The 17,034-nt window shown below is 33.4% G+C and overlaps 1 protein-coding gene across 1 annotated transcript in view; it reads right to left on the minus strand.

The window, feature by feature from the left end:
- LOC117343365 (myeloperoxidase-like) overlaps positions 1–17,034 on the minus strand; it is a 37,771-nt gene that overhangs the window by 3,052 nt on the left and 17,685 nt on the right. The window contains exons 4-11 of the mRNA XM_033905707.1: positions 12,801–12,915; positions 12,170–12,381; positions 9,511–9,687; positions 8,739–8,787; positions 6,494–6,600; positions 5,288–5,389; positions 4,239–4,337; positions 1,299–1,785 (exon numbers count right to left, since the gene is read on the minus strand). Coding sequence (XP_033761598.1) covers positions 1,299–1,785; positions 4,239–4,337; positions 5,288–5,389; positions 6,494–6,600; positions 8,739–8,787; positions 9,511–9,687; positions 12,170–12,381; positions 12,801–12,915 — 1,348 coding nt within the window. The remainder of the gene's footprint in view (positions 1–1,298; positions 1,786–4,238; positions 4,338–5,287; positions 5,390–6,493; positions 6,601–8,738; positions 8,788–9,510; positions 9,688–12,169; positions 12,382–12,800; positions 12,916–17,034) is intronic.

Consider the following 17,034-nt stretch of genomic DNA (forward strand, 5'->3'; position numbering starts at 1 on the left):
AATGTTACTGTAACTGAGTTGGCGTTTTATCCGATTTAATAGACAGCACTGACCGTTACAGTTGTACTCTGAACACCTCGGCAGTAATTACGCTATTGTTTCAGCAGTTTAAAGATTTAATAGGTGCCGGTGACTGTGTCATTTCTACACCTGTAAAAACATCAGCCGGGTAGATCTACCGGGGTGTCAGAGATTAGTTCCGCTTGAGCGAATGGGTAGATGAGTTGTTGACTATCGTGTGTACTGATATCGGCGACCGCCTTGGGAAATTACCTGATGTAAGTAAAGCAGTACTTTTTATCACCAAGACTTGTTGTTATAAGATTCAACCGACAATTTCTTTTATAAATTTATGAAACACTTATAATAGCATGTAGATTAGTAGTGCCGATATGTTCAGTATTACAAACGGAATTTAGTTCTTAAAAAATGTCGGCGTTTGCCACCGATCGACGAAAATTATACTTCGAGTTATTCGAACATTTCAAGTAGGATTTATATTGTTGGGACCAAATTTTTACTTCATATTATCCGAGTTTTTCGAGTTATCCGAATTCGAATTTTCTGAGTTTTTTTTACTAAGATAAAGAGAGAATTCGGCCGGGACCGGCGAGGTACTTCGAGTTAAGCGGGGTATTCGAGTTATCCGAGTTCGAGTTAACGAAGTTCCACTGTAGTTATAAAATGAAACCAACATTTTCTAAAAATAGTTATGATGACCATGACCTTACTAGTCTGAACCTGTTCAAGATGTAAGGTCCTTTATACTTAATTGTCTGAAGTTTGATCAAAATCCCTCAACGCATGATGAAGCGGCTAGAGCACCAACACCAATCTTCTAAAAATAGTTACGGAGACTTTGACCTTACAACCCTAAAATGGAGTCCTTTGTTATTGTGTAAAGCTTAATGAAAATCTCTCAAGTATTGACGCCACTAGACTGGTGACAAACTTTCGTCAAACTTGCACATCAAAATTCTAAAGGTTACAGGTTTTGCAAAAATAATGAGAAACAAATTTTTCACTAATCAAGGGATTAAGGTAATCATCTTTTGAATAACTGGGCCCTTGCTTACAGGATATTGAATCAAAACAAAACACAGATATACATGTGTAATACAATATCTCAAACTTATTCTGTTGTATAATCAAGGGGACATAACTCGCTGAAAAAATGAATCTATGTATGAGACGGATGAAAAGGGAAAAGGTAGCCATGCACCCCTCTAGTTTCACCACCAGGGGACCAATAAGCTGTTTTGTTTATAATATTGATTTTCAGGATTGCTCAGCATTACCTGTCCACCTTCATGGAACTGTTGGTACACATCCATCGTGCTAGTTTTGGAATGTCCTGTCCAGCATTTCCAATCACCATTGAAGGCCTGAAGAAAGTTTCTTCAATTGGTGTTTGTACTTCCCATGTTGCATAATCGTGGAGGAGATACCCCTCAAGTGGAGGGATCAGAGAGTGTCCAAACCTCATGGCAGCAACTGCAAACTCATTCCTAATGTTTGGGTTAACATCAGGCTTATAAAGGTCCTTATTAGACTTTTTGAGTTCAAACTTTCCCAAATAGGATGGACTTAGAATAGATGGGAGCCATTCGTAATAACTGATCTGTTGTAAAATTCCAGATACTATTTTCCTTGTTTCTTGAAAAACTCTCTCATCATTCCAGTAGGTGTTCATAGAAGAGAGAATTTCTGCAATTCGATTGTGCTCCCGGAAGAAGAGAACATGATTAGCTCCAAGATGAGGGACCACATTAGCTCGTATATCTCCTGTTAAACAATAAAAACATATTTATGATCTATTTAATATGCAAACTTAACTCTCTGCTGAAGAATTGTAAAGGCTAATGTTACTATTGATTTTACAACAACAGTGAAATAGTTATATCAACTTTATCAACTCTTATTGGCCCAGATGGAAGAGTACGAGGGATCTAAACTGTTGGGAGAAAAGCAGAGTACCCAGAGAAAACCCACATTGTCAGACAGGTGTCCCTATACCTTTTCACATAAGATTGGGGAATCGAACCCCAACTGCCTAGGTAAAAGGCAAGTCCATTCTGGTACTAGTGCAACAACTGACCACCCAAAAGATAAATGTCTATAATAACCAACAAGAATAGCTAGTTGAAAGCCATTGTCCAATAAAAAATAGAGGATTTGAGATTATGTTATAGGTCAATCAGGGTCTAAGGTAATTATGCTATTATCCTAAAATACTGGTTTGACAACCTACGATCCTAAAATACTGGTTTGACAATCTGTGATCCTTAAATACTGGTTTGACAATCTATGATCCTTAAATACTGGTTTGACAATCTATGATCCTAAAATACTGGTTTGACAATCTGTAACCCTAAAATACTGGTTTGACAACCAACAATCCTAAAATACTGGTTTGACAATGTACGATCCTAAAATACTGGTTTGACAACCTGTGATCCTTAAATACTGGTTTGACAATCTGTGACCCTAAAATACTGGTTTGACAACGTACGATCCTAAAATATTGGTTTGACAACCAACAATCCTAAAATACTAGTTTGACAACCAACAATCCTAAAATACTGGTTTGACAATGTACGATCCTAAAATACTGGTTTGACAACGTATGATCCTAAAATATTGGTTTGACAACCAACAATCCAAAAATACTAGTTTGACAGCCAACAATCCTAAAATACTGGTTTGACAACCTACGATCCTAAAATACTGGTTTGACAATCTGTAACCCTAAAATACTGGTTTGACAACCAACAATCCTAAAATACTGGTTTGACAATCTGTGAACCTAAAATACTGGTTTGACAATCTGTGATCCTAAAATACTGGTTTGACAATCTGTGATCCTTAAATACTGGTTTGACAATCTGTAACCCTAAAATACTGGTTTGACAATCTGTGACCCTAAAATACTGGTTTGACAACCAACAATCCTAAAATACTGGTTTGACAACCTACGATCCTAAAATACTGGTTTGACAAACCTGTGATCCTAAAATACTGGTTTGACAATCTAACCCCAAAATACTGGTTTGACAACCTATGATCCTAAAATACTGGTTTGACAACCTACGATCCTAAAATACTGGTTTGACAACCAACAATCCTAAAATACTGGTTTGACAAACCTGTGATCCTAAAATACTGGTTTGACAATCTGTAACCCCAAAATACTGGTTTGACAACCTATGATCCTAAAATACTGGTTTGACAACCTGTGACCCCAAAATACTGGTTTGACAATGTACGATCCTAAAATATTGGTTTGACAATCTGATCCTTAAATACTGGTGTGACAACCAACAATCCTAAAATACTGGTTTGACAATGTACGATCCTAAAATATTGGTTTGACAATCTGATCCTTAAATACTGGTGTGACAACCAACGATCCTAAAATACTGGTTTGACAATGTACAATCCTAAAATATTGGTTTGACAATCTGATCCTTAAATACTGGTGTGACAACCAACAATCCTAAAATATTGGTTTGACAATCTGTGACCCTAAAATACTGGTTTGACAACCTGTGATCCTAAAATACAGGTTTGACAATCTGTGACCCTAAAATACTGGTTTGACATCTGTGATCCTTAAATACTGGTTTGACAATCTGTGACCCTAAAATACTGGTTTGACAATCTGTGACCCTAAAATACTGGTTTGACAATCTGTGATCCTAAAATACTGGTTTGACAATCTGTGACCCTAAAATACTGGTTTGACAACCTGTGATCCTAAAATACTGGTTTGACAATCTGTGATCCTTAAATACTGGTTTGACAATCTGTAACCCTAAAATACTGGTTTGACAATCTGTAACCCTAAAATACTGGTTTGACAATCTGTGATCCTTAAATACTGGTTTGACAATCTGTGATCCTAAAATACTGGTTTGACAACCAACAATCCTTAAATACTGGTTTGACAATCTGTAACCCTAAAATACTGGTTTGACAACCTGTGATCCTAAAATACTGGTTTGACAACCTACGATCCTAAAATACTGGTTTGACAATCTGTAATCCTTAAATACTGGTTGGGCAACCTATGATCCTTAAATACTGGTTGGGCAACCTATGATCCTAAAATACTGGTTTGACAATCTACGATCCTAAAATACTGGTTTGACAATCTGTGATCCTTAAATACTGGTTTGACAATCTGTGATCCTTAAATACTGGTTTGACAATCTGGCCTTGTAAAAATTTTCACTTACCAGTATTGATGCAGAATTCTGTTGTTGAATTCAAAACACAGGAGTGTGGGTCGCCCTCTGGTGGTAGACCAGATGAAACGCTAGATGTCTTCAGTAGTCCTTTATGACAGCATTATTAAGTTCAACATAGATTTTATTCAAGATCAGTATTTTCCCAAGAAAATATTCAAACAAATTGTTACCAGTACACGTGTATATATTTCAAATCGATAATTTTTCCAAATTGTGTAAGTCTCAACAAGACTTCTCATCATACCTTTAGTTATTTTACACTATATAAAAGGTAGACAATAGAAATGCTATTTGAAACACATCCGCAAAAAAATGCTATTTACCAGGTTGAAAATCGAAAGTGCTATTTACCCGGAATGAGCACATTCATATTTTTGCAGATTTTTTGCTTTGTTCGTTCTGATTGGACAATGCATTTGTCATATCCCTTCGGATTTATTTAGATTCTACCCCATCCCTTGTATTAGAATAAAGTCCGAAAACTCGTTAAAAAACGTAAGCGTCCAAGACGAATTAGAAACAGATTGTTTACTAAAATCGTTGAATGCTTAAGAATGTTATTACGGGGCGAACAGTTAGCTTTGCCTCAGGAAATAGTTAATGTCTCGGAGGACAATAAAAGTGCTATTTCCCTCACACCCATACAATAACTGTATATTGGGGACAAGTGTTTAGTTATGTTCATGAAGATGTTAGGATATAACAGGAAATACATGTCAGAAACAAGGTTCATATAATTGAATTCCTAATCTATCGCTATCAAGATAAAATCCACTCGTACTGATTTAACTCTTGTTGGCCTGCGAGTGAATGATGAGACTTTATGGAAACTGGATAACACATGTGTTTATCAGGCAGTAGACGCACATTTTTCAAGTCAGATCAAGAAATTGAACCATTAACGTCATACCCTACTTTGCGAAATACCATTATAATCATCCAATCACCCAAGTTCAGTGGCATTGCCCATCGTCTGAAAATGGTTAGGGAAAAAAGAGCTGAAGATGACAATTCTAAAGCTAATATAACGACCTTACCTTTGTTGAAAGCTCTCAGACCATTCATCTGGTCGAGTGATGAGCCGTACACATTGGATCCATCCACAAATGCAGTGATAGCATTGAACTGTTCACGATGGTCTGGAAGTGAAAAATAATTCTAGACATGCTATTTGATATCAGACAAGGTTTTCATCCTACACCATAGGTAAAGGGGCCACGGTGGCCGAGTGGTTAAGATGTCCCGACACTTTATCACTAGCCCTCCACCTCTGGGTTGCGAGTTCGAAACCTACGTGGGGCAGTTGCCAGGTACTGACCGTAGGCCGGTGGTTTTTCTCCCGGTACTCCGGCTTTCCTCCACCTCCAAATCTGGCACGTCCTTCAATGACCCTGGCTGTTAAAAGGACGTTAAACAAAACAAACCAAACCTACACCATTCCCCTTACATTATCTGATATAAGGTTGCATGTTACCCGGCAGTTACCAGTTATACTTGCGTTCAGAGTTATCCCCCTTATAAGCTTCAAAAACAATACAAATGCATACTTACAAACTCCAAATTTTCAGGTGGTGAGGGTTGGGGGTGGAGTGGGGTGGGGAATAAATATGTGCATGTTCAAAAGTTTTAAGTCTCAGAAAATAACAATTTACAGACCAACAAATTAATCCCGAAATTTACATATTTGAGGTTGGTCCCACCAGAGCAATAGGACTTAATCCCCATTTTTATGATTATTAAAAAAACCTTGTTGAAAAACTTGGGAGCCTCTTGAAACCTTAATTAGGAGTGTTATGAAGCATATCATGAAATTATCTTAGTTATCAATATCATGTCATCAGCTATGTAAACTCCAATAACCATTAGATATTGGAGGTGGCTTCAACTTAGTACTTGGCTTGTAACTCTTCTGGAATGGAGGTGAATATGTAAGAAGAGCATACAGCCTTAATAGTGCTTTATCCCACTGACAAAGAGAAATTATGATGGATTGAAAACACTAAGCTACTAAATATTTTTATACTAAAGTCAATATATATGCCAATACCACTCTCAAAGCTCAAGTGTCTCTTTATCGATATCAGATTCATAACTTGGGGTCCTATAAGCTGTTTTTAGAACCCTGTTTTTTCCCCATTTGTTGGCATTAGATATATTCCTCTACAGTAGGCATTATTGTGGCGAGTGATGTTTATGCTGTCAGAGGTTCCACATCTTTTAAGCTTTATTTTCAGTAGACTTACTTGGAGAGCAGGCTTCTGTGACTGCTGCTGATCGAACAAATTCCATGCAATTGCTATTGGTGAAATGGTCATCATTATTTGGGATGGTTATTGGGAAACATTCTGGTCTGAAAATAAATATAACAATAATCCAATTTAAGGCAAATGTAAACCAAAAGACCTGTTGTTAAGATTAAATTTCATATATATTATCGATTATATTTTACTGTATACATATTATCGATTATATTTTACTGTATACATATTATAGATTATATTTTACTGTATACATATTATCAATTATATTTTACTGTATACATATTATAGATTATATTTTACTGTATACATATTATAGATTATATTTTACTGTATACATATTATCGATTATATTTTACTGTATACATATTATAGATTATATTTTACTGTATACATATTATAGATTATATTTTACTGTATACATATTATAGATTATATTTCATAAATATCGAAGATTAATTTTTAATGTATATATTATAGATTATATATGTTTATAGCTTATATCTTATATACATTATAGATTATATTATATCTATATATACATGTATTATAGATTATATTTTATATACCTTATAGACTATATTTTATATACCTTATAGACTATATTTTATATACCTTATAGATTATATTTTATATACATTATAGACTATATTTTATATACCTTAGATTATATCTTATATACATTATAGATTATATTATATCTATATATACATGTATTATAGATTATATTTTATATACCTTATAGACTATATTTTATATACCTTATAGACTATATTTTATATACCTTATAGATTATATTTTATATACATTATAGATTATACTTTATTTTATATACCTTATAGACTATATTTTATATACCTTATAAACTTTATTTTATATACATTATAGACTATATTTTATATACATTATAGACTATATTTTATATACCTTATAGATTATATTTTATATACATTATAGACTATATTTTATATACCTTATAGATTATATTTTATATACCTTATAGACTATATTTTATATACATTATAGATTATATTTTATATATCTTATAGACTATATTTTATATATCTTATAGATTATATTTTATATATCTTATAGATTATATTTTATATACCTTATAGATTATATTTTATATATCTTATAGATTATATTTTATATACCTTATAGACTATATTTGATATATCTTATAGATTTTATTTTATATACCTTATAGATTATATTTTATATACTTTATAGATTATATTGTACTATATTTTATATACCTTATAGATTATATTTTATATATCTTATAGATTTTATTTTATATACCTTATAGATTATATTTTATATACCTTATAGATTATATTGTACTATATTTTATATACTTTATAGATTATATTGTACTATATTTTATATACCTTATAGACTATATTTTATATATCTTATAGATTTTATTTTATATACCTTATAGATTATATTTTATATACTTTATAGATTATATTGTACTATATTTTATATACTTTATAGATTATATTGTACTATATTTTATATACCTTATAGACTATATTTTATATATCTTATAGATTTTATTTTATATACCTTATAGATTATATTTTATATACTTTATAGATTATATTGTACTATATTTTATATACCTTATAGATTTGATTTTATATACCTATCTTATATACCTTATAGATTATATTGTACTATATTTTATATACCTTATAGATTATATTGTACTGTATATATATCATAGACACCTGAAGAGCTTCCTCTCAAAGCATGTGAAAGCACTTGTGATTTTCTGGTTTGTGTTTTTTTATTATTATTACTATGGATATCCATCGGTTAATCGGGTAAAAAGCCCCCGCAAATAGGCAACCCAATTAAGCGGAATGCACCGCTTCACATCCATTATGACCCATTGCATATGTTTGAGGCTTTTTTTTCTTACCCATTTTGTATGTATATATGGTATATACATGAAAATTAATACTATTATGCTCCTAGCAAAGAAAAAAAAAACATCAAGCAGAAATTCTTTTGTACTCATATCTCCATATCTAGTATAAAATTTTGACTTTACAAGTGACGATTTTTAGGATGCCCTTATCTTTTTTTTTCATTTTGTTGGTGTTGATTTGGAATTTTTTTATAGCACCAGTGCCATTTTTTACTTCTCTTTTTTTCACAAGCAGTGTCGGTGCTGTACGTATCATCTTAAATGTAGAAAATAGGTTAATATACTTACAAAGTAGCTACAGAAGAATTACAGCAGTGTGTTAATGTTCCTTCAGCACCTGCAACATATCGGAATTATAGAAAGGCATTTTTGAGGCAAGGGTGTTTTTATTAGATATAAACCCTTAGACTGCTACGCGCGTCAAAAGACGCATTGATAAAATTGGTACTCACTGCGACACGCGTAAATAATTGTTTTTTGACTCAGAGTTTTCAATCGGTAGTCCGGTAGACAAATATCCCGCCTATGGCTATATTTGTGTATGAAAACGAAAGTAGAATTCTTCCGATTGGTTCTGAAGTCATTACTTTCGATATTCTCGGGATTATACACTAGAACTAACGACAGGTGTGCAAGGCACTCGAAATGAAAACACTGACTCATCAAAATGGCCACCATCAATTGGAGCGATGACGAGGACGTTCAAAATTTCTTCTTTTTAAAAATCTGGAGAGCGATTGTTTTGTGTATTACATAATACAGTCGTTGGCCAAATGGCTGCTGTTGACTAGCGAGAACGGACAAGAGAAGATGGATGCAGATATCCTGTAAAATAACAACTTTATCATATACAGTTTTTTCCACTCTTGTCTAACTTTGTATCGATTCTCTGAAAAAAGAATCGATATCGGATCGGAAGACGAGACTATCTATAGATTTATCATTTCTGGTAAAGTCACTCAACTCAAAACAACAATTAAATGACAGGTTTAATCACACCGATATCCTAAAACAGTTAAAAACACAGATGATACATGGGTTAATAGATAAAAGAGTTTACCTGATGTCGATGGGGTGAGTGTGATGTCATGATCAAGGAATTGGCCCCACGCCATTACCATTAGCGACAATTTTGTTTCTTTCTTTTCTTTGCTAGACTTGAAAACACTGTTACTGACTACACGCGCACTTGGAAGTGGTTGACTGTTCTTGCCTTGTGTTCTTGGGGAACCAATTCCTGAAATACAAGAGATCCCAGAGGGATCTTGGCGCCCACCATTGAATGATCTTCATAGGTTCCATGTCAGATTGATCTTTTCCCTACTTTTCCCTTCATTTTACTAATCTGTGCAAATTGAGACATCCCTCCAGTACTTTTCAAGGGAATCCTAGCTATATAAGAAATTTGAGATTTAACGATAATGGCTGTTTGTTTGCCAGGTTGTTTTCAGGACAGACTGGTCCAAAAATGCAATACAAGGGACCAAGGGGAACCTACTTATGAAATTTGAGAAAGATCCATTCAGTACTTTGAGAAATAGAGATAACAAACTTCATTTGTCAAAATCCAAGATGGCTGCCTGTCGGCCATGTTATTTTCAGATTGGTCTCAAAATGCAATAAGCATAACGAGGTACCAAGGGGAACTTACATATGAAATTTGAGAAAGATCCCTTAAATACTTTCTCAGAAATAGTGATACCAAACTTCAATTGTCAAAATCTAAGATGGCTGCCTGTCAGCCATGTTGTTTTCCGATTGGTCTCAAAACGCAATATGCATAACTAGGCACTAAGGGAAACTTACATATGAAATTTCAGAAAGATCCATTCAGTACTTTCTCAGAAAAAGTGATAACAAACTTCAATTGTCAAAATCCAAGATGGCTGCCTGTCAGCCATGTTATTTTCAGATTGGTCTCAAAATGCAATATGCATAACTTAGGGCACCAAGGGAAACTTACATATGAAATTTGAGAAAGATCCCTTAAATACTTTCTCAGAAATAGTGATAACAAACTTCAATTGTCAAAATCCAAGATGGCTGCCTGTCGGCCATGTTGTTTTCAGATTGGTCTCAAAACGCAATATGCATAACTAGGCACCAAGGGAAACTTACATATGAAATTTCAGAAAGATCCATTCAGTACTTTCTCAGAAATAGTGATAACAAACTTAAATTGTCAAAATCCAAGATGGCTGCCTGTCAGCCATGTTGTTTTCTGATTGGTCTCAAAACGAAATATGCATAACTAGGCACCAAGGGAAACTTACATAAGAAATTTGAGAAAGATCCCTTAAATACTTTCTCAGAAACAGTGATAACAAACTTCAATTGTCAAAATCCAAGATGGCTGCCTGTCGGCCATGTTGTTTTCAGATTGGTCTCAAAACGCAATATGCATAACTAGGCACCAAGGGAAACCTACATATGAAATTTCAGAAAGATCCATTCAGTACTTTCTCAGAAATAGTGATAACAAACTTCAATTGTCAAAATCCAAGATGGCTGCCTGTTGGCCATGTTGTTTTCCGATTGGTCTCAAATCGCAATATGCATAACAAGGCACCAAGGGGAACCTACATATGAAATTTGAGAAAGATCCCTTCAGTACTTTCTCAGAAGTAGCGATAACAAACTTCAATTGTCAAAATCCAAGATGGCTGCCTGTCGGCCATGTTGTTATCCGATTGGTCTTAAAATGCAATATGCATAACTAGGCACCAAGGGGAACCTTCATATGAAATTTGAGAAAGATCCCTTCAGTACTTTCTCAGAAATAGCGATAACAAACTTCAATTGTCAAAATCCAAGATGGCTGCCTGTCGGCCATGTTGTTTTCAGATTGGTCTCAAAACGCAATATGCATAACTAGGCACCAAGGGGAACCTACATATGAAATTTGAGAAAGATCCCTTCAGTACTTTCTGAGAAATAGCGATAACAAGAATTGTTTACGGACGGAGGGACGGACGGACGGACGGACGGACGGACGGACGGACGGACGGACGGACGACGGACCACGGACGCAGGGCGATTTGAATAGCCCACCATCTGATGATGGTGGGCTAATAAAAAATTAAGGATGGATGCTATGTTTTAAATTCTGTACGAGTTATCTCCCTTGAATTGACCGTTAAAACACTAAGTTTAACTATTCTCGCCTTATGTTCTGTGAGAAGCAGCTCTTCGAAATGTTTAATTCAGATGTAATGTTTTAATTTGAACAATTGTTATCTCCCTTAAATTAAAGGTAGTTTGTCTACAAATCTTGTACTAATTAAATCATCAAGTCTTTTCCCCCCAAACAATGAAAATCCCTCACCTTAAATGTTGAAATTCACATCCATCTATAAACCTTAAAACTCATGAAGACTAGAAATACTGCACAAATCTTTTGTTTCAAGTTTTGTTAATGCTTAATATCTCCCCTATATCAAGCTACCATTTGTGAATTTTATCATTTATTTCAAATTATGTTTTCCGTTTCCCAATTCTCTTGCCATGGCATATATGACATCAAAGTTATTTTTTTTTACTTAAAAATCATCAGATATGATTTCAAAATTTCCATTCCTGATGAACTAGTGATGTAGTTAAGACAATGTCTGTTTACATACTCTGTAAAGCCTCGTAAAAAATAAGTGATATTAAGATTGTACCCGTGACTATCCCGTGTTTTTTTTCTATAGGATATGATTTAGATATCACATACTTACCATCACCATATTGCGGAGGTAAAAACCTGGACTGTGCTGTTGCTGCCGCACCATATTCTGGATTGGCCAGGTTGTTGCACGTTCCACTCGCAGAACGGAAAGTTGTACTTGCTGTCGAACAGTCTACCTGGTTTGTTGGACACGTAGTTTGTTTCTTCCACTCTGACATTATTTCTTTACTTTCCTTGAGATCTTTCAGTGACATGCCAGTCCTTTTGCAAATAAATGAACTTTTATTTTGATTTTAACCCAAAGGGTACATATAATTGTATCGTAATTTGTACCAATATTTTACAGGTTGCCAAAGCCACAGCAGTTACTAGCATTCTTAGTCCAAATGTTGCTTTTCTGCAACTTATTGGAAATATTCAGTCAACTCGGTACATGTACCAATTACAAGTTTATCTTGGGGAAAAAAGACAACTTCGGGCCAGCATTAACTTTAACTCCAGCCAAATTTTTTTTTTTTTTTTTTTTCGCTTTTAATATCGATACCATGCACCTATGGCTTAACAAATTAATATCGATACCATGCACCTATGGCTTAACAAATATTTATAGAGGTATAGATATTTCCAGACTTATTTCATCCTCAACCCAATTATTTGAATACAGGATACACACTACTCACATTTCCTGAAGTTTCTTTGTAGCATACAGTGATTTCATCGACACCTCTTCCTTTGCTTTGACCTCAGGAGATGAATATTTCATCATCTGCATCATGCGTCGACTCTTGATAGTTCCTGCATTGGAAACAATTACTAGGAACTAAGTCAAAAGTTCTGTCTCATCAGGTTAGCCCAAAAAACAGGTTGTTTGCAGTTCTCCAATGCTGGACATTTATAAATAAAAACTTTGACAACCAAAATATAATGCGATACCAAATGCAAAAACATGTAACTAGGTTACCAAATTGGCATTATAAATACAAAGTAATAGATATCTAACAAATGTGATTAATTATGGGGATTGGTGCATTGAAATTTGAAACCTCCATAATCTACATGAACATTAAAATCAAAGTACTGTAAGTACTGTAAACGAACATTATTGTTTAATGCAAAATCAGTAATCTTCTAAGTTTAAAGTTGATAAATTTACTGATATTGATTTAGGAATTAATTGCAAATCATTTGAAATGTTTGCAGCTGTTCTGATATGATTGTACACATGTTTCTGTAAGGCCCTAATTAAAATTGGAAGTATGTTGATCTATCTTGGATGGATAAAAATAAAATATGTCTTCTTTCTTTCGGGAAGGCATCATCAGTTATAATACAGTCAGGACTCTGTGACCTTATTGATGCCAACTTCTAATATGCACTAAATTTAGGCTAGTTTCATCATTCGTTTGGCATCCCACACCGAAATAAAGTACAAAAAAAGTATGGGAAAAAAGTACTAAAAAAGCATAGAAAAAGTATGCTTTTTTTGACTCAATTTGGAACCGATATTCCAACACGGTTCCAAATTGAGTCAAAAAAAGTACTAAAGTACAAAAAAAGTCTAACAAAAGTATACCTTTAGTACATTTTATTGTTTTCATTAAGTACAGAAAAAGCACAAATATAGTACAGAAAAAGTACATTAAAAGTACAATAATAGTATAAAGTGCACAGGGCCAAATTGATGGTGTACTTTTTTTGTGCTTTTATACTTTTTTAGTACTTTTACAGGTAAGTCCATAAAGTACAAAAAAAGTACAAAAGTACAAAAAAAGTATGAAAATGGTACAGAAAAAGCAGGAAATTAGTACTGAAAAAGTAGGAAAAAAGTACCAATAAGGTAGGAAATTAGTACTGAAAAAGTAGTGGAAAAGTAGGAAAAAAGTACAAGAAAAGTAGGAAAATAGTACTAAAAAAGTAGGAAATTTGTACTGAAAAAGTATCAAAAAAGTAGGAAAATGGTATTGAAAAGAAGGAAATTAGGACTGAAAAAGTAGGAAAAAAGTACCAATAAGGTAGGAAATTAGTACTGAAAAAGTAGTGGAAAAGTAGGAAAAAAGTACTAGAAAAGTAGGAAAATAGTACTAAAAAAGTAGGAAATTTGTACTGAAAAAGTATAAAAAAAAAGTACTGAAAAAGTAGGAAAAATTTACCAAAAAAGGGACTTAATTTAATGGTGTAGGAAATTAGTTCTGAAAATATAGGAGATAAGCTTAAATGAGAATACTGCATGCTTAAACAATACATACATCAGTCCCATTCCTAAGAGAAATGCACAATTGTATCAAGTGAAAACAAACATTGAAATACAAGATTAGTTATCCAATCACAATTCCACTGAGTATAATTTCATGCCATAGCAAAGTCTTGATCTAATGAGCTCGAAATTTGTTTAAGGGTGAGGTTAAGGATTTACAGATGGACATCTATGTATAAGGGCAATAACTTTTGATAAATTATTCTAATATTTTTTTCAAGCAGGAAAACACAATTTTATATCATGTGTATGTAGGAGATCCAGACAAAAAAAATATACTATTCTAAATAAAAAGGGCAATAACATTTGTAAAAATTGTCGAATCATAATTCCTCTTGAGGAAACACAACAAAAAAATGTAAATAAAAAACAATGCATAAATGCATACTGAATACAATGAAGTGTGGTATATGCATAATGTTGCTTGCTAAACTGGTCAAATCCAAGTAAGTGTGAATTCGAAAAATGAAATGTCTGATTCTCTTCATTCCTTTTTTGCTTTATGCGAATCATTGCCCTCAATTCAGACCACAATGCAATATCTTTAAGCTTTCCCTCACTTCAGAATGTACTGCATAATCTGTTGGAAGAAAGAGAAAATTTTAAAATATTTTTTATATCAAAACTTAGAATAATTGTGAAGATTTGTTTAATATAAAAATGAAGATAATTTTCCTTATATATGCACCTGATCACTTTACTGTCATTTATTACATGCATGTCGGCTTGGAAGTCTTTTTATCAAGAAAAGCTAGCCACATGTATACAAGTTTAAAGCTACAACATAAAACTTTTAATTATAAGGATAAGTACTTTAATAAAAATCAAGCTACTCCAGAATTCTCTTGACAGTTTATTTCATCTTAAATTATGCAACTAACTATCAAAATACTCCAAAACACAGATTTTTTTTATTCAATCATTTCTTGAGATCATTTTTTTGTGAATTGATCATGATCATGACATACAACAAATTTTCAATGGATTTTATTGACTTCGTTTTTGAATGTATTTTCTTCAAATTCCATATACTATAGTAGACAATTATTAGCTCATTTACCGATATTTTTACATATATTCCCTAAAATAGATATACACATGTTGCCCGAAATGTGACGTTACTTTCGTTCTTATATTCTAACTTAAAAATGTCATTGCTATTTTTTTTGAAATTTTATGCAATATCTCTTGAAATCAACTACAAAAAATTCTGTTAATATTATCAGATGAATAAGCAAATAATTCTTTACATGTAAGTGAAATTTCAATAAATTCCATTGAAAAACGAAGTCATTAAAATTAATTGGAAATTTGTCAAAATGCATGAAATATGTAGTAAAGATATTACGAATTTACCGTTACGTGACAGAAATAAAAATGCAATATAACTACGTCGAAGTTCGTCAATAAAGAAATAAAATTCTTCTTGTTCTCAATATTTGGGTGCTATCAATCAGGATGCTTATAAAATCCCAGGCGTATGGTAGCATAAATCTGTAAATTGAATACTTACGATTGAAACACACGTGGATCTAGCGGTTCTTTGTTAATTAAACTCGGGCCGTGTAAACTGTAATCGGTGATGAATTCATTATGAAAACCCTGAAACACGAAGTAATCAAGTATTAATATTAACATGTGTAGGCCCCTATTCACCTATATAATGTGAAACGATGTAGGAACGTGCAGAAGACGAAATAGATTTAAATATTTATAAAATTGTAAACTTACCTGGTCGCGATATCTGTGATATTTTCGGGTGAAAATGAGCATTTGTCGCCAAAAACAACAAGAAAGCTGATATTCTTTGGCCACTTACTGACAGATAGTCGATCTTCTTCAGTTAGGCAAGAAAATGAATTTCGTTTTTAGGCTATTCTATATCAAAATCGTGTTTGTTTATGTTTCTTCTGTAGATAAACATCCGGTGAAATTCAAACATGGCTATCAGACTTCCCGCTAAAATCTCGCTGTTTGTTGCATCATGGGATAAAAAAAAAGTTTTGTCGGAGATCTACTGTATCGATTTCATTCTTTTATTACTTGTTTTTTTATATTCTACTTCCTTAACCTCTATTGTTCCATACTTTTGGTATTACTACTTCAGCATTTAAAGCTTGCACATTGCACAAAATGATCGCACGAAGCGAACTCGTCAAATCTCGGTAGATTCCGTAAACCGAAGTAAACAAACGAGATCACGGCCCCGAGGTCATAGGTGAACCGACCGATGGTAATCTGACACAGGTATAAGCCTCGTCAGTACCTGTTATGTAATCCGGATGTTTTGTTTAAATGAGGGTAGGCACCTGTGATCTGATCGTAGTGAAAGGCAGTCAAGCTTGACAATATAAATTGTTATAATTAACGCCGCGGGCATAAGACTTTAAGAGGGGCAATATGTGTACAGGCGAGACGGGAGGTACACAGGTAACTCCAATAAACAATAAAGCTAGGTATGATTTGCCATTACAGTCGACTGTCGCTTATATTAATTAACACCACGGGTGAAATTAACTTTCGGTACGACGTTAAGCATATATCCTGATCGCTTTGTTAGCTTAACACACAGGTTTCAAGATTTAGTTTAAAACAGTTGAAATATTTTTGATCGATCTTGGTGTTGCAGTTATTCAAGCCGTCTACTATATCAATTAAAA

Source organism: Pecten maximus, chromosome 15 (genome assembly GCF_902652985.1).
Source record: "Pecten maximus chromosome 15, xPecMax1.1, whole genome shotgun sequence".
NCBI lineage: Eukaryota > Metazoa > Mollusca > Bivalvia > Pectinida > Pectinidae > Pecten > Pecten maximus.